This window comes from Oncorhynchus kisutch, unplaced genomic scaffold (assembly GCF_002021735.2).
Source record: "Oncorhynchus kisutch isolate 150728-3 unplaced genomic scaffold, Okis_V2 scaffold3826, whole genome shotgun sequence".
Classification (NCBI taxonomy): domain Eukaryota; kingdom Metazoa; phylum Chordata; class Actinopteri; order Salmoniformes; family Salmonidae; genus Oncorhynchus; species Oncorhynchus kisutch.
The window spans coordinates 5171-32989 of NW_022265771.1; the positions used below are offsets into that span (position 1 = coordinate 5171).

The 27819-nt window shown below is 40.6% G+C and overlaps 1 protein-coding gene across 4 annotated transcripts; it reads right to left on the bottom strand.

Annotated features, from left to right (window-relative positions):
* LOC109877654 (zinc finger protein 850-like) lies at window positions 1-27819 on the bottom strand. 4 transcript variants are annotated; one of them, XM_031821053.1, is made up of 3 exons: window positions 26419-26532; window positions 16066-16910; window positions 1-1317 (listed from the first exon to the last, which is right to left on the bottom strand). In XM_031821053.1, the coding sequence occupies exons 1-3, from the start codon at window positions 26519-26521 to the stop codon at window positions 124-126; spliced, it is 2142 nt and encodes a 713-aa protein (XP_031676913.1). In that variant the 5' UTR covers window positions 26522-26532; the 3' UTR covers window positions 1-123. The 4 variants fall into 4 exon arrangements, 1 of the variants encoding a protein (XP_031676913.1); XR_004209071.1 differs by lacking the exons at window positions 1-1317; window positions 16066-16910 and adding exons at window positions 1323-1486; window positions 5712-5960 and having other exon boundaries at window positions 26419-26475; XR_004209069.1 differs by lacking the exons at window positions 1-1317; window positions 16066-16910; window positions 26419-26532 and adding exons at window positions 1323-1486; window positions 5712-5960; window positions 6942-7045.

Sequence of the window (27819 nt, forward strand, 5' to 3'; positions counted from 1 at the left end):
CCACTTCTTTAATGAGAATTAAGTGATGGAGTGACTTTAATCACAGCTGGTTTGAGAGAACTGTTACCAAAAAAAGGATACTTTAATACGGGTCCATTGTCAATCCACCGAAAACGTAAGATTTTAATCTGCAAAACTCTCGGCTTGTGTGTATCTGTTGGTGTGCTTCTCTCCTGTGTGTGTTTTCTGATGAACAGTCAGAGCACTTGAGGTTGTGAAGCATTTACCACAGTCAGAACAAGAGTAAGGCTTCTCTCCTGTATGTGTACGATGGTGTGTTTCTAAGTTTCCAAGTCGAGAGTAACTTCCCCCGCAGTCAGAGCAGGAGTATGGCTTCTCTCCTGTGTGCACTCTCTGATGAACTGTCAGAGCACTTGATGTTGTAAAACTCTTCCCACATTCAAAGCAGATGTAAGGCTTCTCTCCTGTGTGTATACGCTGGTGTTTCTTTAAGCTGCTGTGTCGAGAGAAATTCTTTCCACAGTCAGAGCAGAAGTAAGGCTTCTCTCCTGTGTGTATACGTTGGTGTGATTTCAAGCTGTCCTGTAGAGAGAAACTCGTCCCACATTCAGAGCAGGAGTATGGCTTCTCTCCTGTGTGTATACGTTGGTGTTTCTTTAAGCTGCTGTGTTGAGAGAAACTCTGCCCACAGTCAGAGCAAGAGTAAGGCTTCTCTCCTGTATGTATTCGCTGGTGACATTTTAACGTATCAATTTGGCTGAAACAAGTCCCACAGTCAGAGCAGAAGTAAGGCTTCTCCCCTGTATGTATTCGCTGGTGACTATTTAACTTATCCAATTGGGAGAAACTCTTTTCACAGTCCGAACAGGAATAAGGCTTTTCTCCTTTATGTAAACGTTGGTGTATTTTTAAGTTGCTCCGTTGAGAGAACCTCTTCCCACAGTCAGAGCAGGAGTAAGGCTTCTCTCCTGTATGTATACGTGCATGTGCTTTTAAGGTATCCAATAGGGAGAAACTCTTCCCACAGTCAGAGCAGAAGTAAGGCTTCTCTCCTGTGTGTATATGTTGGTGTTTTTTTAAACTGCTCAGTTGAGAGAATCTCCCCCCACAGTCAGAGCAAGAAAAAGGCTTCTCTCCTGTGTGTGTTCTCTGGTGAACTGTTAGGTCAGATGATGTTGCGAAGCATTTTCCACAGTCAGAGCAAGAGTAAGGCTTCTGTCCTGTGTGTATATGTTGGTGTCTCTTTAAGTGGCTCCGTCGAGAGAATCTCCCCCCACAGGCAGAGCAGGAGTAAGGCTTCTCACCTGTGTGCACTCTCTGATGAACTGTCAGAGAATGTGATGTTGTGAATCTTTTCTCACAGTCAGTACAGGAATATAGATTCTCTCCTGTGTGTTTTTTTAGGTGTATTTTAGCTTTGATAGATATGGGAAAATCTCCTCACAATGTGGGCAGTGGTGAAACCTCTTAGCTCTGTGATCTTCCTGCTTCTGCTCTCTGGATGTAGAGGATGTCTCAAGGTGACCTGTGTGAACAGCATCAGAAGAAAAAAGTCAGTGGTACAAAATATTATGAGCACATGCTCTTTCCATGACAGACTGACCCGGTGACGGCTATCGGTATACATGAAGCGAAGGAGACAGATTTTTAAGGCTTAAGATCATTTGGATCGAATGTCTGCCATTTAGAGGGTGAATGGGCAAGAAAACAGATTTAAGTGCCTTTGAACAGGGTATGATCGTATGTGCCTGGTGCACCGGTTTGTGTCTAGAACTGTAATGCTGCTGGGTTTTTCATGCTGAACATGTTCCTTTATGAATCAAGAACATTCCACCACCCAAAGGACATCCATCTTTTGAGTCAACATGGGCCAGCCTCTCTGTGGAATACTTTCAATGACTGGAAAGAATTGCAAAAATCGCTGAAGCTGGAGACTTTCCCTCAATAACTTTAAACATCAGCTATCTGAGCAGCTAACCGATCGCTGCAGCTGTACATAGCCATCTGTAAATAACCCACCCAATCTACCTATCCCCATATTGTTTTAATTTACTTTGCTGCTCTTTTGCACACCAGTATTTCTACTTGCACATCATCATCTGCTCATCTATCACTCCAGTGTTAATCTGCTAAATTGTAATTACTTCGCTACTATGGCCTATTTATTGCCTTACCTCCTCAGGCCATTTGCACACACTGTATATAGACTTTCTTTTTTTCTATTGTGTTGACTGTACTCGTGTTTATTCCATTGTAACTCTGTGTTGTTGTTTGTGTCGCACTGCTGTGCTTTATCTTGGCCAGGTCGCAGTTGTAAATGAGAACTTGTTCTCAACTGGCCTACCTGGTTAAATAAAGGTGTTCTCAACTGGCCTACCTGGTTAAATAAAGGTGTTCTCAACTGGCCTACCTGGTTAAATAAAGGTGTTCTCAACTGGCCTACCTGGTTAAATAAAGGTGTTCTCAACTGGCCTACCTGGTTAAATAAAGGTGTTCTCAACTGGCCTACCTGGTTAAATAAAGGTGTTCTCAACTGGCCTACCTGGTTAAATAAAGGTGTTCTCAACTGGCCTACCTGGTTAAATAAAGGTGTTCTCAACTAGCCTACCTGGTTAAATAAAGGTGTTCTCAACTGGCCTACCTGGTTAAATAAAGGTGTTCTCAACTGGCCTACCTGGTTAAATAAAGGTGTTCTCAACTAGCCTACCTGGTTAAATAAAGGTGTTCTCAACTGGCCTACCTGGTTAAATAAAGGTGTTCTCAATTGGCCTACCAGGTTAAATAAAGGTGTTCTCAACTAGCCTACCTGGTTAAATAAAGGTGTTCTCAACTGGCCTACCTGGTTAAATAAAGGTGTTCTCAACTAGCCTACCTGGTTAAATAAAGGTGTTCTCAACTGGCCTACCTGGTTAAATAAAGGTGTTCTCAACTAGCCTACCTGGTTAAATAAAGGTGTTCTCAACTGGCCTACCTGGTTAAATAAAGGTGTTCTCAACTGGCCTACCTGGTTAAATAAAGGTGTTCTCAACTGGCCTACCTGGTTAAATAAAGGTGTTCTCAACTGGCCTACCTGGTTAAATAAAGGTGTTCTCAACTGGCCTACCTGGTTAAATAAAGGTGTTCTCAACTGGCCTACCGGGTTAAATAAAGGTGTTCTCAACTAGCCTACCGGGTTAAATAAAGGTGTTCTCAACTAGCCTACCTGGTTAAATAAAGGTGTTCTCAACTAGCCTACCTGGTTAAATAAAGGTGTTCTCAACTGGCCTACCTGGTTAAATAAAGGTGTTCTCAACTGGCCTACCTGGTTAAATAAAGGTGTTCTCAACTGGCCTACCTGGTTAAATAAAGGTGTTCTCAACTGGCCTACCTGGTTAAATAAAGGTGTTCTCAACTGGCCTACCTGGTTAAATAAAGGTGTTCTCAACTGGCCTACCTGGTTAAATAAAGGTGTTCTCAACTGGCCTACCTGGTTAAATAAAGGTGTTCTCAACTGGCCTACCTGGTTAAATAAAGGTGTTCTCAACTGGCCTACCTGGTTAAATAAAGGTGTTCTCAACTGGCCTACCTGGTTAAATAAAGGTGTTCTCAACTAGCCTACCTGGTTAAATAAAGGTGTTCTCAACTAGCCTACCTGGTTAAATAAAGGTGTTCTCAACTGGCCTACCTGGTTAAATAAAGGTGAAATAAAAATACATATCAAAAAACAACTTGCACAGTCCATTAGGGCACCAAGAGTAGTCTGTTCTTTCCACCAATCGATTGGTCGAAAAATTTACCATCTATTTCTCCATATATAGACATGTTTTAATCAAATCAACCACATGCACTGAGCTTGTCTGATACTTATTTAATCCAACTGCTCTTAAACTAAGACACACAAATGACTAGAGGGAGTTCGACCGCAATTGATACGACTGTGCTCAGACTTACAACAACAACAAAAAAGACTAGCACCCGTTGTCTCTCTCTCTTCCCTGCTGCAGGGACCACCACAGAACATCAACAGTGTTCATCACGCTGTCCACTGTACTGAAGCTGTAACATAATTACAGCCATTTCTGACTGAAAAGTTCTGTTGCTGAAATCCCTCATATGTTATGGAAAAACATTCTCTATTCCCTCAACTTTTCCTCTCTTTGTGACACATGTATACATCGCATGCACCTGACCAATAGGGCCTAACCTATATCGTAATCACATAAATAAATTGGTTATAACAAACTCAGAACACCGTAACAGAAAAATGAATGCAGAGGATGTGACGAACTTGAAAATGGGAGAATGTTTACTGGTTGCTCAGTAGGTAAAGGGAAGTCAGATGTGTGGAATAAATGTGACTAGTTGTGGAAAACACTGGAGATCAAGAAAAAGAAGGTAAGGAGCAAACACTGAGTGCATATGGGGTGTTCCAAGTAGGTGCTGTTAGAGTACAAGAAAAAAGTTCTGACTATTTGGAACAACGTAAACAACACTAAATAAATAAGCATAACCAAGTCTGTTGAATCGTTTGGTTAAGCCTTCATTACAGCATTGCAAAGATATTTTTAAAAAACAGCTGAATTTTAAAAATAGTTTTTCTGACATGTTGCGTGAGGCTTTGTGCTCACGGAATCAGTAGGCTATTAAAACAAACAGGCAACACAAGCAGGATCAGTCTTATTTCTGCAGATATACACTACCGGTAAAAAGTTTTAGAACACCTAGTCATTCAAGGGTTTCTTTATTTTTTATATTTTCTACATTGTAGAATAATAGTGAAGACATCAAAACTATGAAACAACACATATGGAATCATGTAGTAACCAAAAAAGTGTTAAATCAAAATATATTTTATAGCCACCGTTTGACACACGTTACTGGCTCAGACCTCTGTATTGGGAAACTAGTAGTGGTAAGTTTCATAATGAAAAATGATCTAAATGGGCAAATTTATGAACGCAATGTGCTTTATTTATTACCTAGAGCACAAGTTGACTACACCTGTTTAAAAGTCACTTAGCAGAATGCTATCAAAATGCTAACAAGTACTAAGGAATCCTCATAGAAAAAACTAAATGCTAATGAGCGCGTTGCAAACATTTTGTACAGTTTCGGACAAACTATACAAATATACAGGTAACTCAAAAACGTGACTGAGTTTGCTGCACCCCCAACTGAATATTAGCCTGCAGGGATCTTGATCCAGGAGGGCATTCTCTGCTGTTACCAGGCGAATGCTTGATTTTAGAAGAAGCTAGCCACTTAGCTAGGTAGCTAACTAGCTACTAAATTAGCAAACAAAATGGGCAAATGCAGAGCATTTAGCACATTGTAGACTGAACTTAATAGGTTTAAGATATCTAGCTGGCAAACATTTAGTTGTGAATTCCATACTGTAATTAGATCACCTGGTGCATGCTGTGACTCACAAGACTCCGGTCTCTTCTCATTGTGTTCTTGTAACAAACACCAGATGACTGGGGACCACCATAAACTACATAATAATGTGAAAGATGTAATGAAGAAAACATTGTTCTTTATCTCCTACTGTATTACAAATTTACAATACTTTTTTTCATACTGTTCCCCGTGGGAATCAAACCCACAACCCTGGCGATGAGAGGACCATGATCTACCAACTGAGCTACACAGGACAGACATCTACCTTCTCATTGAAACAGTTCATCATGAAACAGTTCTACTGCAACTTCTCATGCACAGTGGGAAGTTGGAATGAATAACAAACTTAGTTAGATAGAAACTGCTCTTACCATGAGAAACAGATTTCCCAATCTTCTCTTCTTCATCTTTAATGTTGACATTCAGCTCCAGTGTTTGACTGCAGTCTTCCAACTTCACTGATGCCATCTCTGGATCCTGCAGTGCAAACTGGGCTCACTGTCACAATTAGGACCCAGTGTCTGTAGGTTTTAGGTTTGGACTCAGTGTGGAAGGAGAGAGGCAGGCTGGGTTTGTCCTCACTGTTGATGTTACCAGCCTCAGACTTAATCTGAGTCGGCCTGTAGTAACAAAGACAAACGGACACAAAAGTTATTGTCTTGGCAGTTCAGGTACATTCTTTATTCTCTATTTTTTCTTGTTCAATTATCTAATTTCAACAGTTCTGGTGGCTAAGCATTGACAGCAAAACACAATTCACATTTGGCGAGTACACACTATAAATTAGGCTACATAACGTAAATGCACTTAAACTATAGTAGATTTCCCAAATTCACATAAATGACAAAAACCATTTAGTACAAGGTTGCAGTTTGTATTTAGGCAGCTCTATGTACCATTTTCACGGCATGCGGTACCGGAGCGCCAAGTCTAGGTCAAAAAGGCTCCTTAACAGCTTTAACCCCTAAGCCATAACACTGCTGAACAATTCATCAAAAGGCTACCTGAACTATTTGCATTGATCCTCCCTAAGTTCAACGCTTGTTGTATTCGGCTAGTGACACATTTGATTCTCCCGAATAACCTTCTCTTCAATGTATTATTTAATTCAAAGACCGATTGTATTTCCCGTTCACACCAGTAACAATTATAGATCAAGGTGGAAACTGAATGTGTCTGAATATTACTACATATGTAGAAAACTGATCATCATCACATTCAGCTTCAAAACAGTAGTGCAACCGTGAAATTGTCTCTCTTTGACGCAGACAGAGTGGGCACCACCATTTTCCCAGCTCGCCATTTTTCCAGCTCATTTGACACAAAACCAATAACGACATGTAAAACAAACTCCGACATCTCAAATAAATTGATTATTTATTAAATTACTTTGACGAAATTATGTACATCCACTCAGGCAAGCCCAAAGTCTCTAACTAGCTAACGTTATGTGAATTGTACATTATTTTTATCCCGTTCTTCACTCACCCAGTTTGACACAAAGATAAAACCTTAACTAAACGTGATAATACCTTAACGTTTTTTTATGACATGTTCTTTCGATATTACAAAGTTTAAACGTTATATTTAAACGTGCATACCTGTATCAATCCATTTGAAAAGGAGACAAAAGTAATCGTCTCTACTGCACAATTCTGCCACTTTCTTTGTTATGAAGAAAGATGAGGCCCTGGCCGGAACTTCCTGTTCCCCCACTTCAGCCATAGAGTTCCTAACCAAGAGACGCAACAACGCGAGACTTGCGAGAACGCTTGAAATCAGACCAAGCCGAGGTTTGAGAAGTTAATGAAAGAAGTGAACAACTCTGATGCTTTTGCAGCGGCTAATGGGGGATTCTAATAAATACCAAAAATATTAGTAGGTTGGTACTCTTCTTCCAACGTCAGTAAAACCGATTGACTTTCCTCCTTTCCATCTACACACGGTTTAGTCATCCAAACACTCCAGGAATCTTCTGCTTAAGAAGATGAACCTCATTGTCCGAGGAAACTCCAGATATAACACATGTTATAAGACCTTTACACAACACCTTTATTAAACTCACCAGATCATTTTCCATCAATGAATGTCGACTTGATTAAGCAATGAGGCACACGGGGGTATGGTATATGGGCAACATACCACGGCTAAGGGCTGTTCTAAGCGCAACGCGGAGTGCCTGGCCATATACCACAAACCCCAAGGGTGTCTTATTGCTATTATAAACGGGGTACCAACGTAATTAGAACAGTAAAAAGGAATGTTTTGTCATACCCCTGGTGTATGGTCTGATATATTACGGCTTTCAGCCAATCAGCATTCAGGGCTTGAATCAGGTTTATTTTTGTAAATAAATAGCCTTTACGCATGTGCATAACTATAGATAAATCCGACAGGAGAGTTTGAGTGATGAACGCTGGCAGAGGATTTCGAAATCTCTGAGCAAGAAACATTTGGATGAACATAAAAAAAACGAATGTTAGGCAAATTTATAGAAATAATGCTGTTATTATGTGCCAGATTGTAAGAATACAGCCGTTATAAATGACCCATTTGCGAGACTGACTTGTCATTTCAATAGACATAGGCAACAGACTAAAATCTGGGTTTATGTTTCTAATTACATTTTGCCATAGTTTGCTTGGATAAAAGTAGGTAGCCTGATAGACCTACATATCATTTCAGATAGTCTACAGTAGCCTAGACAAGATGTAGGCAAGATGTAAACTGAACGATTTAGCAGCTTGCTTACTTCAAATTTCCAGACTAATTTATTCAACATGAAAGCGAGGCAAATCCTCAATAAGAAGTGCTTGTTTCCCAATAGCCTGCTGGAATAGGCTACTGAGGGATGGGCTCATCATTTCAATCACTGAATTAAATATGAATATTAACTGAATATGCTTGTCAAGAACAGCCAGTGTTTTTTAAACATTTGTTTTACCTGTAGCCTAATCTGACTACTGTATATTGGTTCCTGACTTCCCTGAAAAGTTGCATATCACGGTGGCTATTCAATGCTAATGCAGAACACCACAGGATGTTTATGTGCTGGTCAAGGGCAATCAAGTCGGGGGTGAACCAAGGGCTATATCTGTTCTTAGTTCTACATTTTTTTAATGGCGCATGCTTATTTAAGATGGAGAGGAAAGCACATTCAATGTGCAACCAGGCATCCTCTACTGACGGGATGAGGTCAATATCCTTCCAGGATACCCGGGCCAGGTCGATTAGAAAGGCCTGCTCGCTGAAGTGTTTTAGGGGGCGTTTGACAGTGATGAGAGGTGGTCGTTTGACAGCGGACCCATTACGCACGCAGGCAATGAGGAAATGATTGCTGAGACCCAGGTTGAAGACAGCAGAGGTGTATTTAGAGGGCAAATTGGTCAGGATGATACCTAAGAGGGCGCCCATGGTTTTGGATTTAGGGTTGCACCTGGTAGGTTCCTTGATCATTTGTGTGAGATTGAGGGCATCTATCTTAGATTGTAGGATGGCGGGGGTGTTAAGCATGTCCCAGTTTAGGTCACCTAACAGTATGAACTCTGAAGATAGATGAGGGGCAATCAATTCACATATGGTGTCCAGGGCACAGCTGGGGGCTGAAGGGGGTCTATAACAAGTGGCAACGGTGAGAGACTTGTGTCTGGAAAGGTGGAAGTTTAACATCAGCACTCCATTATTGGTCAGACCAGCCATACCCAGGTGCATGCTGGTCAGCGTAATGTTTACATAGCAGGTTAAGAGAACTAACCTAGCAGGTTGGGATAACTAACATAGCAGGTTAGGATAATGAGGTTAAGGTTAGGAAAATGGTTAGGATAATTAACGTGGAGGTTAGGATGAGGTTAAGGTTAGGAAAGGGGTTAGGGTTTTGCTTAGATAAAATGCTACAGTTGTCAAACAATCAACTGGTTGTTCAACAATCATATCAGCCACACAAAACGGACTTGAGTGGCAACAAATCTTCTCAATTAGCTGATTCACTTTCCATACACTCACTTCTGTTGATCCTCCCACTTCTGTCAACAGGCCCACTTTCAGACACACTCTATATATGCTGTTACCCATGACTCTAGCCAATGGCTGGCTGAGCTAGCTAGATATTTCTACCCAGAGACCACCAAAGAAAATCCTGATTGGATATTCTTTCTCTTCAGTGTTAACTATTCTCTTTCCAACAACAACTGAAGAGATGAAATCAGAAAATGATTACAATTATTGTTAAGACAAAATACAAATTAAACGAATTGTAACAATGAAATACAAATTAAAATGAAATTTTATTTTTAAAATATATACATTTTTATCAAGCCTTAGCCTTCTCTGAAGGCCCTCATGGTTCCCCACTGCTTAAATCTCGATTAAATCATCCTGACTTTACATCTACACTAGGACAAGTCTGAGACTATTTTAAACCATGTCTGCACCATAGAGTTTACTAGATGAATGAAGTGACGATCCATTCAGACCAGCCTTACTGATTGAACTTTCATAACTACATTAGTGCAGTTGGAAGTTCTTCATGGATGTGTAATGTCAGAATTCAACATAACAATAGACTGGGTCATAATTTATGGAGGTTTAATTTATGAATAGCATTTATATCTAGAACCTGGTTTTACCATGAATAAAATATTTCCCAATGTTCTCCTCCTCTTCATCATCTTTAATTTTGACATTCAGCTCCAGTGTCACAATCAGGACCCAGTGACTGCAGGTTTGGTCTCAGTGTGGAAGGAGAGAGGCAGGCTGAGTTTGTACTCACTGTCAACCTGTCAACTCTGGAAAGGATCCCAGTCCTAAATAGACATCTGAAATCGACCTCCTGGTCTTCCTCTGTGCAGGCCACACCCCCTCCCATTGTTACGGAGTGTATGAACAGATTTTGAACAATGGCTTCCTAAAATTCTGTGGTGCTTACTAACACAATAGGAAATGTTGTGGTAGATGTGGGCCATCACAGGTGAGTTCCCAGCTCTTCCTCTCTGAATAATGAGGCAAAGGGAAAGGGTAATGCAGCTTCCTCTCTGGTTCCATTCCCCAATAGTAAGTGGATCATACTTGAATTGTGGTAGTAATATTGTCCCTGGACTTTGGCACCATAGAAAACACACACACACACACACACAATCTTTTACATTAGTTGTATTTCACATTTATTTAAATATGAAAAATGTCCTTAATACTGCAAAACATTATTTGTATGCATTGTAGAGCATACTGGGGGCTAGCTAATTGGAATGCAGAGGTGTAGTGACATGTATTGAGTAGATACATAGACATTTAAATGATTTAGCATGCTATCAATTAAACAAACACATGTTCTGTATAGATAACCCATAGGCTGAGCAGTAGAATGTAGAATATTTATTTTTCATTAGCGGATCAATCAAGTTCCATGTAGTTCCAAATTTACACAATTGTTAACCCGGAGGAAAATAAGGGAGTGTCATGCTTTTTAGATTTCAGTCAAGGGGAGGGTTTAGTATTTTTTCAATTTAGTTCAGGGAGTGTCATGTAATTTGCAATCAATCAAATGTCACATTGCTCAGGGTTTGAGAATTAGTTGCTTATTATATCGTGATGCCCCTCCTCCCTGATTCTCTGCTGGGTGAGCAATATCAAGTGCGGTCTCAATAAAAGGATTGTTAAGTTCTGAACGAACAGAGTAGAAACTCAGATTGACAACTAGTAAAAGCACAAACCAGATTTATTCAACCTACTAGATACGTCAGCTGCAAATACAACATACAAGTCACACAATGACATGTTTATACCTTCCAACTAGGCGGTGTCACCACTCACCACCTCTGAGATAGACTGATTGTTTATTTCTCAGAGGACCTAGGTCTGTTCTTTTTACTGGTATTGTCATGGCCCTGCCTGAGTCCAGAGCAGCATGAGCAGAGAACTGTGGGAAATAGGACTGTGGTTAGTGTCGTTGGGGTGGATCCCTCCGGCCCTCCTCCCAGAGGTTTCTTCTCTCTTCCAACATGATCGATAGACTATAGTGTAGGCCTAGGTTATACCAAGACCATAAATGGAGACAAACAGTGCAAAGGTATATTTCTAAGAAAATGTACTTTCTTTCCATTGTTTTTTGTACGATGGCACTTCAGGAGGCAAGGCTGCATATCTGTGTGCGCGGACTAAACCTACTGATGTCCTGTTCAGTTGGAGAGGGTGAACCTGAAGATGAGGAAAACTAGAGCTATGGCTAGAATTGATTTGAACAGAAACAATGTTTCATTGCAATGTTTTTCTTATTGACCTCTCAATAAGCCATATTCGAGTCATTTCCATCATTCTTTATTTTTAAACCCCTATTTGTCCTCTTTTTTGTACACCCTTTTTTGCTACCTATACATACATTTTACCAATACATTTTTACATAGATGGTATTTTTATATATAAACAACAATACATTACCAAACAAAGTCTTTAATCCCAACCCTCAGCCACTCTCAGCCCATCCCCATCAATCCTCAAGGTGTTTTTCAAATATCTATTGATAACATATCAACCGGGACAGGTGGCTTCTTAGTAGGAAAGAGAGAAACAATGGCCGCATTTGTCTTTTACGCACAAAACACTGAGAGCCTCCAGCTGACCACTGACGCAATGTTGTCGTTCAGGATAATTTTTCAAAATAAAAGCCTGAAACTATGTATTGTGACACTAGACACATAAGGGAAGCCATAGAAAATGGAATCTGGTTGATATCTCATTCACTGCTCAATAGGGACGCATAGGAACGCAGAGCTTTCTAAATAAGAGTCCCTTCCTGATTGGATTTTTCTCAGGCTTTCGCCTGCAATATCAGTTCTGTTCTACTCACAGACAATATTTTTTACAGTTTTGGAAACTTTAGAGTGTTTTCTATCCTAAGCTGTCAATTATATGCATATTCTAGCATCTTGTCCTGACAAAATAGCTTGTTTACTTTGGGAACGTTATTTTTCCAAAAATGAAAATAGTGCCCCCTAGCTTCAAGAGGTTAACCTCTTGAAGCTAGGGGGCACTATTTTCATTTTTGGAAAAATAACGTTTATGTAGAAAGTTGAAAATCATATCATGCCGTGTAACCGGAGATATTTAAAACAATTACTGGCGATTCTTCAGCACCAGAGGTCACTGATAGCAAAAGCTGAAATCACATGGGATTCCCGCACGGCACGGGATTTCACTTTGAACAAAGGGGGAAACAAAAACGGCTGCTCCCCCTTGTTAGCTTAGCATTTGGTGCAATGCTTAGCTTCACTTGTGCTGGAAAGTCAGACTCCGCTCCAACAAGAGAACGGGTTTACTAAGTGACGTCTCACGTTCAACCTTTCAGCAATATTTTTTGCGATTAACCGGAACGTGAGGAAAACACAAACACACGGTTGGTTGACTCACACCAATGAAAACACGAGACAGAGATAATTACTAACTTGGTCAAGCCAATATCTACTCAAATTTTAAACGGCCCTGTGTCCATGCTCGAGAAATTCATTATGACCAAGTCTACTCGCTTCTGAACGCGATAGACAGAAATAACACTACATTGGGCCCAACTAGTATTTTTCTCAGAATGCCTGCATCGGCTGGTACATATGCCCCAGCTCATAGCATTCAGTAAATCCCCTACACACTGATGTGTGTCAGATATACAACACGAGTCAATCTCGCTATACTAGTATCTGGGTGAAAAAGAAAAACTACACACACGCCACTCAACAATAATCATGATTGGTGTGAGTAACTTGCTACACAATTCCTATGTACTGAATTCAACAGTGAGGCCTAGTTTAGATTTAGATTTCTCGCACAGGGGCAGCAATATGTCCCGACGTTATTGTTAATGTGATGACATGCTATTTATCGAATAATTAGCTGTTTATTATTACGTGATTAAATTAATTCTGTAACAATTAACTCTAACCTGAAGCACCACAGGAAAAGCTTGTTTAATGAGTAACCGTTTCGCAAATTAACTCAAAGATTACATAGATTTCATAGCAGTCATCAATTAATTAATTTCCTCCGTCTCATTCTGAATGTCGCATAATTAGTAAATCTGCACAAACCCGGGTCTCACAAATTATGCCGTACCACACAAATTTAGATTGTTATTTATTTACTAACCAGTTATATGATAACATAAGATAAATATACACAAACAGTCTAGGTTATTGGTTAAAACTTCATAAAATGGAAACAGGTCCCTAGTGGACCAATGCAAGATGGAGCTTCACACACAGAGAGAAAGAGAGAAATTCAACACTTGGATACATTTGTAAACTATGCTTAGTTTCAGCCCTAACAGCTTGCCCTGAACTGCCCCTGTTATGATTAAAAAAAGTGTAATGCATGTATTTATGTGTTGAAGGTCTCTGTTGGGTGTCTCTTTGTGGGTCGAGTTCCGCTTAGTGGGAAAGGTTTGGCCAACGCCTTGTTCATTCGTCTTCAGGTGTAAGTCTCTGATTTTCCAAACTATGTCACAATGTCCTTTCTCTTAGTTGTCAGTTTCCTTGTACTCGTTCTGTGAGAGTGGGCTTCTGAGGAGGCTAATCAGGCGTGTCGATGCTCCCGGCGTGGGTAAGAGGACCGTGTAGACAACCGGTGACTTGAAAAGAATAGCTCAAATTCAACTTCCTTGATACAGTACTAAGAATAGCTACTCCACCATAGACTTGATTGTTCAGAGATTTACTTTGTCTTCAACCTCGTGTTGCGTTTCGGGGTCACGACTAGCAGTAGACCTCGGCTGCAGTGCGTGTTCAATTTAGTCTGATATGTAAATTCTTATTTAGCCATTTTACATATTAAACCTTCGTTGCTCATTGAAAATTGTGAAAGACTCACCGCAGGTTAATGAGAAGGGTTTGCTTGAAAAGATGCACATACTCTCTCCAATACAACTCAACATTGCAGGGTTGTCTTAAATCCTTTTCCACACACAGTCTGTGCCCGTATTTAGTTATGCTAGCGAGGGCCGAGAATCCACTCTCACATAGGTACGCGGTTCCAAAGGGCATCAGTGTCTTAACAGCGCGATTTGCCAAGGCAGGCTCCTCTGAGCACAGCCCAATCCAGAAATCTGGCAGTAGCTTCTGATTAAATTACATTTTCACAGAATCACTTGTTACAATTTTGAAGAGGCTCTCTTGTTCAGATATCGGTAAGTGGACTGGAGGCAGGGCATGAAAGGGATAACGAATCTAGTTTGTGTCATCCGTTTCAGGAAAGTACCCGTGTATTTGCACACCAAAACTCACTCAGGTGCTTTGCTAGATCACATTTGACATTGACCATAAGCTTGAGTTCATTTGCACACAAAATAAATCATACAATGATGAAAAGACCTGTGTGTTGTCCATGTTAACAAAGTTAACAATTTTCACTGTAGTCCCCAAAACGTCTTTCAAGCTGTCAGGCATTCCCTTGGCAGCAAGAGCCTCTCGGTGGCTGCTGCAGTGAACCCAAGAAGCATCGGGAGTAAGTACCACTCCACTATGTCTCCCTGTAATGGCATTTGCGCCATCAGTACAGATACCAACACATCTTGACCACCTAAGTCCATTTGATGTCACAAAGCCGTCCAGTACTTTAAAAAGATATCCCGTTGTCCTGGTTTCCAGTGGTTTGCAGAAGAGGATGTCTTCCTTAATTGACCCCCCAAAAACGTAATGGACATATACCAGGAGCTGTGCCAGGCCCGCCACGTCTGTTGACACATCCCACTGAATTCACTGGCTTGTATGCGAAGCAGTAATTGTTTCAAAACATCTGCCATGTCACTGATGCATCATGAAACGGAATCATTTTTTAAAACATTTTCCCCCAGCCATATCCACGGAAGCAGGAAGAATGAAGTCCTCCACAATAGTATGGAGCTTGACTGTCCTAGCCACTTGGTAACTCACCAAGATTTTTCATTGAGTTGTGAGATATAACACACTGTGGCTGAGGAAAGGCACTATTCCCAATATAAGTGAACCACAAATCAATGCAGTTCTCACCATATTTGCACCTCTTCGATGGTCCAACATCCGTCTGTTGTTCAGTGCTTGCCTGGGTAAAGGGGCACTAGCTCTTCGGCTGCATCAGAATCACAACTGTCAGTGTCCATGCTAGCTGGGCTAACAACAAACGTAGAATAACTAATGCTAGCATTGGATGTGCTCGTGGAAGCAGAACAACTTGTGCAGTCGACAGGTGCGGTACTGCTGGTAGTAGCCGTGCTACCAGTAGAGCTGGTATGTGTCTCTATAGACGCGGGCTAAAAAAAACACAGCAAAACTGACCAGATGTACACTGATCAGTAAAGAGAGGCTAACATTCTATGATGCTCCCTTTCCCCTGCATTGTTCTCTCACAGTGAGAAACTACAGGATTACTATAGTGTTCTACACTTTCTTCATTTGATCCAATTCAACGTTGCCAATTATTTTATGAGATGAGAATTAAGTGGAGTGACAAATCTTAGCTGGTGTGAGAGAACTGATAAGGCTTCTCTCAAGTGTGTAGCCGTTGGTGTGTTTTTACATTGGCCAATCGGGAGAAGTTCTTGCCACAGTAAGAGCAGAAGAAAGGCTTCTCTCGTGTGTGTGTTCTCTGATGACCGTTTAGCTCAGCTGATGATTTAAAACATTTTCCACAGTCAGAGCAGTAGTAAGGCTTCTCTCCTGTGTGTATACGTTCATGTCGTTTTAGGTGGCTCGATTGAGAGAAACTCGCACTACAGTCAGAGCAGAAGTAAGGCTTCTCTCCTGTGTGTGTTCTCTGATGAACTTTTAGCTCAGTTGATGTGGTGAAGCATTTTCCACAGTCAGAGCAGGAGCAAGGCTTCTCTCCTGTGTGTGTTCTCTGGTGAACTTTTAGCTCAGTTGATGTTGTGAAGCATTTTCCACAGTCAGAGCAGGAGTATGGCTTCTCTCCTGTATGTATACGTTCATGTGCTTTAAAGTGGCCCAGGTGAGAGAAACTATTTCCACAGTCAGAGCAGGAGTAAGGCTTCTCTCCTGTGTGTGTTCTCTGGTGAACTTTTAGCTGAGACGATTGTGTGAAGCATTTTCCACAGTCAGAGCAGGAGTAAGGCTTCTCTCCTGTGTGTATACGTTCATGTTGTTTTAGGTGGCTCGAGTGAGAGAAACTCTTCCAACAGTCAGAGTAGGAGTAAGGCTTCTCTCCTGTGTGTATACGTTCATGTTGTTTTAGATGTCCCTGTCCAGAGAAACTATTTCCACAGACCGAGCAGGAGTAAGGCTTCTCTCCTGTATGTATACGTTCATGTTGTTTTAGGTGGCTCGATTGAGAGAAACTCTTCCTACAGTCAGAGCAGGAGAAAGGCTTCTCTCCTGTGTGTACTCTCTGGTGAACTATCATAGCCCTTGATGTGGTGAAATTCTTCCCACAGTCAGTGCAGAAATACAGATTCTCTCCTGTATGTATTTTTAGGTGTATTTTTAGCGTTGATAGAATTGGGAAAATCTCCTCACAATGTGGGCAGTGGTGAGACCTGTTAGCTCTGTGATCTTCCTGCTGTTGCTCTCTGGATGTAGAGAATGTCTCAACATGATCTCCTGTGTGAACATAAGAAGAACCAGTCAGTTGGTGTAATATACAGTACCAGTCAAACGTTTGGACACACCTACTCATTCAAGGGTTTTTCTTAATTTTTTACTATTTTCTACATTGAATAATAAGTGAAAACATCACAACCATGGTATTACACATATGGAATCATGTAGTAACCAAAAAAAAGTGTTAAATCAAAATAGCTTGTATTTTAGATTCTTCAAAGTAGCCACCCCTTGCCTTGCCAGCTTGGCACACTCTTGGCACTCTCTCAACCAGATTCACAAAGAATGCTTTTCCAACAATCTTGAAGTTCACACACATGCTGAGCAATTGTTGGCTGCTTTACCTTCACTCTGCAATCCAACTCATCCTAAAACAACTCAATTGGGTTACGGTCTGGTGATTGTGGAGGCCAGGTCATCTGATGCAGCACTCCATCACTCTCCTTCTTGGTCAAATAGCCCTTACACAGCCTGGAGGTGTGTTGTGTCATTGTCTTGTTGAAAAACAAATGAGTCCCACTAAGCCTAAACCAGATGGAATGGCATATCGCTGCAGAATGCTGTGGTAGCAATGCTGGTTACATGTGCCTTGATATCTAAAAAAATCTGACAGTGTCACCAGCAAAGCACCGCCACAACATGCGGAGATCATCTGGTCACCTACTCTGTGTCTCACAAAGACACGGGCGGTTAGAAGCAAAAATCTGAAATTTGGACTCATCAGACCAAAGGACAGATTTCCACAGGTCTAATGTCCATTGCTCGTGTTTCTTGGCCCAAGCAAGTCTCTTCTTATTGGTGTGCTTTAGTAGTGGTTTCTTTGCATCAATCCGACCATGAAGACCTGATTCACACAGTCTCCTCTGAACAGTTGTTGTTGATTTGTCTGTTACTTGAACTCTGAAGCATTTATTTGGGCTGCAATTTCTGAGGCTGGTAACTCTAATGAACTTATCCCCTGTAGCAGAGGTAACTCTGGGTCTTCCATTCCTGTGGCGGTCCTCATGAAAGCCAGTTTCATCATAGCGCTTGATGGTTTTTGCGACTGCACTTGAAGAAACTGTCAAAGTTCTTGAAATGTTCCGGATTGACTGAGCTTCAGGTCTTAAAGTAATGATAGAATGTAATTTCTCTTTGCTTATTTGAGCTGTTCTTTCCATAATATGGACTTGGTCTTTTACCAAATAGGGCTCTTCTGTATACCACCCCATACCTTGTCACAACACAACTGATTGGCTCAAATGCATTAAGGAAAAATATTACACAAAATAACTTTTACGAAGGCACACCTGTTAATTTAAATGCATTCCAGGTGACTTCCTCATGAAGCTGGTTGAGAGAATGCCAAGAGTTTGCAAAGCTGTCAAGGCAAAGGGTGGCTACTTTGAAGAATCTCAAATATATTTTAATTTGTTTAACACTTTTTTAAACTACACGATTCCATACATGTTATTTCAGTTTTGATGTCTTCACTATTATTCTACAATGCAGAAAGAAAAACCCTTCAATGAGTAGGTGTCCAAACGTTTGACTGGTACTGTACATGTCAATCAAATGTACCTTTTTACATTAGCAGTTGTCACAAAATGCTTTACAGAAATCCAGACTAAAAATCACAAAAGAGCAAGCAATGCAGATGTAGAAGCACAGTGGCTATGAAAAACTCCCTAGAAAGCAGGAACCTTGGAAGAAACAGAGAGGAACCAGGCTCAAAGGGGTGGCCGGTCCTCTTCTGGCTGTACTGGGTGACATACACTACATTTAAATGTTTGGGGTCACTTAGAAATGTCCTTGTTTCGAAAGAAAAGCAAACATTTTTGTTGAATAAAATTGATCAGAAATACAGTGTAGACATTGTTAAATGTTGTAAATGACTATCATAGCTGGAAATGGCTGATTTTTTAAATGGAATATCCACATAGGCGTACAGAGGCCCATTATCAGCAACCATCACTCCTGTGTTCCAATGGCACGTTGGGTTAGCTAATACAAAGTTTGTCATTTTAAAAAGGCTAATTGATCATTAGAAAACTATTTTTTTAAATGATAAACTTGGATTAGCTAACACAACATTCCATTGGAACACAGGAGTGATGGTTGCTGATAATGGGCCTCTGTACGCCTATGTAGATATTCCATTAAACAAATCATTTAAAAAACTGTTTCCAGCTACAATAGTCATTTGCAACATTAACAAAAAAGGGGCGTGTCATCCTCCACTCACTATCACAAGGGTTAGTAATGTTAGAGAATTTCCAGTCATCTGGTGTTTTTCAGTACCTATAGTGTTCTCTTTGAAGTAGAAAGAAGAATCGATAGAAGGTTAAATATTAGACATGTGTAAGCAGAATGAAGGCTGAGCCCATGTGAATGTACAGAGCTGGATCAACGTCGAGTTAACCATTAGAAATGTAAAGAACAGAACATAAGCAGAATCCGTGTGGATGAGGCAAGGTAGATCAACACAGACATGACTGGTCTGGGCCATTTCTGATCTTGTGAAGGCTACTGGACATGCACATGGGTTAATCATACATAGACAACATCAGCCTGAACTTGTGAAGACCTTTGGACAGGAACATTAGCTAATCAGTTATAGGCACCTTTAGACCTGCAGTAGGAGTGTGTGTCACGCCACCAATATAATCTATGCCCAAATGTCTGAGGCAATAAGAAAGGCAGCAATATTAGGGTGGCCAAAGCTAGAAGGAATTACTATTTTACATAAAGTGGAGTGACACTTTATATATGGGTAAAACTGTATAAAAGCTGAGTACTGAGAATGGAGAATCAGTTCTTCCATGGAATTGCTCGGCTTTGTTACTTTTGTAATAAAGTCCATTTGAATTCACAAGCTCCGGTATCTGAGAAATATTTTATTTTTATTTTACCTTTATTTAACCAGGCAAGTCAGTTAAGAACATATTCTTATTTTCAATGGCGGCCTGGGAACAATGGGTTAACTGCCTGTTCAGGGGCAGAACGACAGATTTGTACCTTGTCAGCTCGGGGGTTTGAACTCGCAACCTTGCGGTTACTAGTCCAATGCTCTAACCACTAGGCTACGCTGCCGCCCCAAAGTAACTACACAGACACATTTCATAGACATTTAAAAAAACACTGTCAGTTTGTCTACTTGTTGGCAATACTGGTGTCAAACCATGCAAGTCTGAGTAGCATGAAATAACATCTACCTTCTCATTGAAACAGTTCTACCGCAGTTTTTCATACACAGTGGGAAGTTGGATGAACAACAAACTTAGAACCTGCTCTTACCATGAGAAACAGATGTCCCAATCTTCTCCTCTTCTTCTTCATCTTTAATGTTGACATTCAGCTCCAGTGTTTGACTGCAGTCTTCCAGCTTCACTGATGCCATCTCTGGATCCTGCAGTGCAAACTGGGCTCCACTGTCACATTCAGGACCCAGTGACTGTAGGTTTGGACTCACTGTGGAAGGAGAGTGGCAGGCTAAGCTTGTCCTCATACTTCATTATAGTCTGCTTGTAGTAACAATAACAAACAGGCACCAAAAGTTAATCTTGACAGTTCCTGCACTTTCTTTATTCCCTCAAAATATCTTATATTTCTTCTTGTTCAATTATCGAATTTAGTGCTTGACTTGGCCTGAAATAGATACCGAAACTCAATTTGGGTGACAGTACTGTTTATATTTAGGTGCAGGAGCGCCACAATACTTTTGAGCTAATATTCTATAAAAGAAACGAGCAGAAGCAGTAGAAATGTGAGGTACTGGTACTCAGCTCAGGTGAGCTCCTGTCCAAGTCAAGCAGGGATCTCATTTCAATAGATCAGCTAGCTAAGAATTGACAAAACCTTAAGTCATTCAAATTAGACAAAGTACACACTTCAAAAATAGCCTACACAGCGTAAATGCACTTAATCTATAGTAGATTAAATTCACATAAATACATAAATGAAAACAAAGCATTTAGTACAAGGTTACAGTATGTTTATCGCAACACTATGTACTATTTTCCTGAATAACATGGTCTTCACCATCATTTCAAATCAAAGACGAATAGTATTTCTGTTCACACCATAGTAACATGTATAGATAAAAGATAGAAACAACTTAATGTGTCTGAATATTAGTACACATGTAGAAAACTGATGATCATTACATTAAGCTTCAAAACTGTAGTGCAACCGTGAAAATGTCTCTCTGCACCCGCTTTCTTTAGTTCGTTCACGCAGACCGAGTGGGCGCCGCCATTTTACCAGCTCGTGAATTTTACACAAAACCAAAAACATGTCAAACGAACTCAGAAATCTCAAATAAATTGATTCTTTATTAAATGACCTTGAGGAAATTATCTACATCCATCCAGACAAACCCGAAGTGTCTAGCTATGTGATTATATATGTGTATCACGTTCACTCGGTTTGACACAAAAATAACACATCAACCCTTTACCAAACGTGATAATACGTTAACGGATGCTACCTAGCATGGTATGACATGTTCTTTCGAAACGTGCCATTACAAACCTGTAGTAATACATATAAACAGATAACAAGGGTTATCGTCTTAACATTACAGTTCTCGCGCTTCATTTATTCTGAAGAATGGTGCGTGCCTGCCTGGAACTTCCTGTTCCACCACTTCCACAGTGCAGCCACATATAGAACAACGAGACAGACATTTCACCCGATGGATACATTGGAAACGCTAAGTGCATGCTTCACCTCACTACCAAACTAAAATATGTTATGAACAGAGTGGACTACGTTTTGTAGACCTTGCCCTTTGCAGAAGTGTATTTTTTATATATATATTTTTTTATAAATCGCTTTGTTTAGAAGTAACGCAAAGGTGACTTGAGTTATTGCACACGAGCGCTTCACAGAGGTGGTGTTCCCTAACAGAAATATGCAGATGTGAGCTAGAACGCGCTAATAGGATCTCGTTACCTTGTGCTTGGCTCTGCCCACTATGACCCAGAACAGACTATGGGACTAATGGGGATTCATAATAAATATTCACAGAGGAGGCGTTCCCTAACATAAATATGCCGATGTTTGCTCGGACGTGCCAATAGGATCTCACTAGAGTGTGCTTGGCTCTGCCCACAATGACTCATCTCTTCCCATTGGAACAGACTGGTTTAGTTATAAAAAAAACATGGCGCAACCATCCGTGCTTTCAGGGATTATTATGTCCCTACCCCATTATATGAGAAGGGCGGTACTTAATTTGAGCCGGATCTTCCAGGACCTCTCAGTTTTGTAGTCTTTCGTTCTTTGTCAGGATCAGGTAACCAAGCTTTTGTGGCATGAAAAACAAATGTCCACTATTTGCAATGTAAAAATCCTAATAAAAGCCATCAGCGTAATTACATTTGGATTCCTCTGCAATTGTCATGCCTCCTAAAAAAAACGTAATGTGAAAACGTGCCTGATATTCTAAGAATTGATTCATGTTGGGCCGTCCCAGGTTTATGCAACATTGTAGCCTATTTAGACCAAGGCGTGGCCATTGCTGTGGTGAGAGAGAAGCACGCCTGTATCTCTCACAGAACTAAAATGAGATTCACTTTGGATGATCTCTCTCCCTCTGTGTTGTTATAGACATGAGCCGACAACTCATCTCTCCAGCATTGCACGTCATCATTTATTTCCTATAATATTTCTAATACCATCACTAGAAAACACAGGTTATAAAGCAAATAGATCCTGCTGAATAGAAAATACTAATCTGTCTGTTACCAAGTTATCAACTTCCAAATAGGTCTATTGAGAGAACAGCATTGTTTTTACAAGGTAAAGCAAGAGAGATAAGCTTTTGTCCGGTGAGTGAGCTGCACATCATTGGGTGAGTCAGTGAAACTGGAAAGCTTGTTTAGGACTATAACTTCCTCCTCATATTGTACAATGTGTTTCTCCTCACACCTGGCCTAGGCTATTGATGGACAAGGTTGTTTTTATTGATCTCAGATTATGTTTGTCAGTGTCAAAGTAGTCTGTCATTTTGGTCATTGAGAGTTTTTTTTTTTTTTATCTTCAAAAGTCCCCCGTCATATAAAATGATGTAGAACCGCAATAAATCTGTTTACAAAAGGCCAAATTTTTCCAGGACTCCAGGCTACAATAAATGTACTCCATGTGTGCAACTTCTGCAAGCAGCTCCACACCACTGCTCTATGCCAGTACACTAAAGCCATGATAATGCATGCAATGCTTTATTATAAAGGTATTTTATTTAATGTGTTCTGGAACCTCAGACCCCCAGGTCACCCCCCCTCTCAGGCTCACTTCTGGTTCCAGCACCTCCCAATTTACTAATGAAGCGCTGGAGAAGTGGGTAGCTGCTGCTGCATCCTCTGGGACACGTCTCCTTTACATAGAGTTATTCAAGCTGTTGATTGTGGCCTGTGGAATGTTGTCCCACTCCTCTTTAATGGCTGTGCAAAATTCCTGGATATTGGCGGGAACTGGAACAAGCTGTCGTTCACATTGATCAAGACCATCCCAAACATGCTCAAAGGGTGACATGTCTGGTGAGTATGCAGGCCATCAAAGAATTGGGACATTTTCAGCATTATCAATTGTGTACAGATCCTTGCGACGTGGGGCTGTGCGTTGTCATGCTGAAACATGAGGTGATGGCGGCAGACGAATGGCAGGACAACGGCCCTCAGGATCTTGTCATGTATTAAACACTAACCAAACGTCAGTGAGTACCAGATCGAAAGCCTCCTAAGCATATACTGAACACTAACCAAACGTCAGTGAGTACCAGATCGAAAGCCTCCTAAGCATATACTGAACACTAACCAAACGTCAGTGAGTACCAGATCGAAAGCCTCCTAAGCATATACTGAACACTAACCAAACGTCAGTGAGTACCAGATCGAAAGCCTCCTAAGCATGTACTGAACACTAACCAAACGTCAGTGAGTACCAGATTGAAAGCCTCCTAAGCATATACTGAACACTAACCAAACGTCAGTGAGTACCAGATTGAAAGCCTCCTAAGCATATACTGAACACTAACCAAACGTCAGTGGGTACCAGATCGAAAGCCTCCTAAGCATATACTGAACACTAACCAAACGTCAGTGAGTACCAGATTGAAAGCCTCCTAAGCATATACTGAACACTAACCAAACGTCAGTGAGTACCAGATTGAAAGCCTCCTAAGCATATACTGAACACTAACCAAACGTCAGTGAGTACCAGATCGAAAGCCTCCTAAGCATATACTGAACACTAACCAAACGTCAGTGAGTACCAGATCGAAAGCCTCCTAAGCATATACTGAACACTAACCAAACGTCAGTGAGTACCAGATCGAAAGCCTCCTAAGCATATACTGAACACTAACCAAACGTCAGTGAGTACCAGATTGAAAGCCTCCTAAGCATATACTGAACACTAACCAAACGTCAGTGAGTACCAGATCGAAAGCCTCCTAAGCATATACTGAACACTAACCAAATGTCAGTGAGTACCAAATTGAAAGCCTCCTAAGCATATACTGAACACTAACCAAACGTCAGTGAGTACCAGATTGAAAGCTTCCTAAGCATATACTGAACACTAACCAAACGTCAGTGAGTACCAGATTGAAAGCCTCCTAAGCATATACTGAACACTAACCAAACGTCAGTGAGTACCAGATCGAAAGCCTCCTAAGCATATACTGAACACTAACCAAACGTCAGTGAGTACCAGATTGAAAGCCTTCTAAGCATGTATGGGGGGGAAACTACATTCTACCAGTTTCAAATCAACTCAATGAAATTTAAATCAGAAAATGAGCGCTGGACAGCAAAATCAGAGAATTGGAGAGGGAAACTTTTTGAGATAACTCAGTAGAAGTAATCAAGGAATTATTTGCTCTTAAAGCTCAGTATGAATAACCTTCCACCTCAAAGGCTGTAAACAGCTTAACTAGGCTGAAACAGTCCTATGATCAAGGTGAAAAACCTGGTAAATTGCTGGCCTGGCGCATTTAGAAGTTAAATTCAGACCGAGCCATTCCTGCAATTCATAATTAACAAGGACAAGTATCAATAGATCGTGTAGAAATAAACCAAACATTTGCTTCCTACTACAACGCACTTTACAACTCTGAATCTCCTGAAAACTAATCAGGTCTTTATGTTCCCTCTATTTTAGAAGATACTACATTGGATCTGGAAAAGGAATTGGATGGTGTTGAAATATCTGATGCTATTTTCAATATGAAGGGAGGTAAAGAGGCAGGTCCAGACGGGCTCCCAATAGATATTTAGAAGATAATTAAGGACAAACTTCTAGGTCCACTTCTGGATATGTACAGTGTATTGGGGTATGATATGCTCTAGAGCTCAGATATAAACACCCGCCTGAGATTGTTGCAATACAATTGGATAATGAGAACATATATCACCTTGTTAAGCTCCACAAATTTGACCCTAATACCCCAGACCTGTGTGTTAAATGTAACACACATTTAGGCACCTTGTATTATTGCCTGGAGGAATGTGTTGAGATACAACGTTTTGGAGCTCAGTACTGCGCTATATCTCTGAGATGACCTCTACCCCAATACCACTAATCCCTAAACTGTCCCTCCGAAATCTTTACCCAGAGAGTACCGATTTACATAGGAGAGAAAATAAAATGGTTGACCTCGGTCTATTACAAGCTAGATGTTTAATTGCTCTCCACAGGAAGTACGTCAGTTCCCTCACTTAATTAACATCAAGCCTGGCTCTTGATGAAATATACTTATATAGTGAAAAGAAGCCAGAGTTTCATAATATTTGGGATCAGTGTTGTGAGTTTTTACAAACCGGTGATTCTAGAAGCATTGGAACTGTAAATCCTCTATTTGTATTGGCTGTAGTTCTTAGAGGTCTCTGCATTATCTGCATATTACACTTTTTATTTGGAAATGTTTTAGTACCCTTCCCCAGATCTGTGCCTCGACATAATCCTTTCATGGAGTTCTACGGACAATTCCTTCGACCTCACGGCTTGGTTTTACTCTGACATGCACTGTCAAATGTGGGACCTTATATAGATAGGTGTGTTCCTTTCTAAATCATGTCCAATCAATGTAATTCACCACAGGTGGAATCTCAATCAAGTTGTAGAAACATCTCAAGGATGATCAATGGAAACAGGATGCACCTGAGTTTAAGGTGGAGTCTCATCGCAAAGGGCCTGAATACTGATGTAAATAAAGGTATTTCTGTTTTGAATTTTTAAAACATTTACAAACATTTCTATAAACCTGTGTTTCCTTTGTGAGGAACATTGAGGCGGCAGGGTAGCCTAGTGGTTAGAGCGTTGGACTAGTAACCTAAAGGTTGCTGACAAGGTACAAATCTGTCGTTCTGCCCCTGAACAGGCAGTTAACGCACTGTTCCTAGGCCATCATTGAAAATAAGAATTTGTTCGTAACCGACTTGCATAGTTAAATAAATGGTAAAAACATATTTTTCATACACAGTGGGAAGTTGGAACGAACAACAAACTTAGAACCAGCTCTTACCATGACTAACAGATGTCCCAATCTTCTCCTCCTCTTCTTCATCTTTAATGTTGACATTCAGCTCCAGTGTTTGACTGCAGTCTTCCAGCTTCACTGATGCCATCTCTGGATCCTGCAGTGCAAACTGGGCTCCTCTGTCACAATTAGGACCCAGTGACTGTAGGTTTGGACTCAGTGTGGAAGGAGAGAGGCAGGCTGGGTTTGTCCTCACTGTTGATGTTACCGGCCTCAGACTTAATCTGAGTCAGCCTGTAGTAATAAAGAGAAACGGACACAAAAGTTATTGTCTTGACAGTTCTGGCTCTTTATTCTCTAAAAATATTGTATATATTTAGGTGCAGGAGCTCCACAATACTGTTGAGCTAATTTTCTATAAGAAGAACATGAGCTCAAACAGTAGAATTTTGAGGTGCCGATACTCAGCTCCGGTGAGCTTCTGTCCAAATCAAGCACTGATCTCATAGGTAAGCATTGACAAAACATTCATTAATTCATATTTGACAAAGTATACACTTTAAAATCAGGCTACACAAATGTAATGCACTTAATCTATTGTAGATTTCACGAATTCGCATAAATGACTCAAAAACCATTTAGTACACGGTTGCCTTTTGTTTCAGGCAGTACTATATTCCTGAATAACCTTGTCTTCACTGTATTATTTAAATCAAAACCAATAGTATTACCCTTTCACACCATAGTAACATTTATAGATAAAGATAGAAACAACTTAATGTGTCTGAATATTAGTACACATGTAGAAAATTGATAATCTCTGCATGGATTTTTGTCACTGTATTCACAGGAATGTCCCTGTATTGATGTGTAATATTGTTATTATTGTTGCAGTAAAAAAATAAAAATTTAAAAAGTCCGTTGACGCAAACCGAGTGGTGCCGCCATTTTACCAGCTCGTGAATTTTATACAAAACCAATAACTTGCCAAACGAATTCAGAAATCTCAAGTAAATATATTCTTTAGACGGTTTAAACGTGCTATTACATACCTGTAGTAATACACAGAAACGGACACGAAGATTATCTTCAGACCGCATCGTTCTAGCGCTTTCTTTATGCTGAAGAATGGTGCGCGCCTTCCCGGAACTTCCTGTTCTCCCACTAACACCGTCCGTGCATACCTGGGTCCTTGAGAAGGCCCTACCCCATTACATGAGAGATGTGGTGGTGTAGGGATGTTATATGATGTACTGTTTTATCTTTAGCTCATTCAGAACAAACATAGTTCACTGTTTAATCTGTTTAATCCACCACATCTCCACAACACAAAATGTTCAATATCACAATACAACAATATCACAATGTGTGCGTATGCATGTGTCTGTACCTTTGTGTGTCTCTTCACAGTCCCCGTTGTTCCATAAGGTGGTATTTTTTACCTGC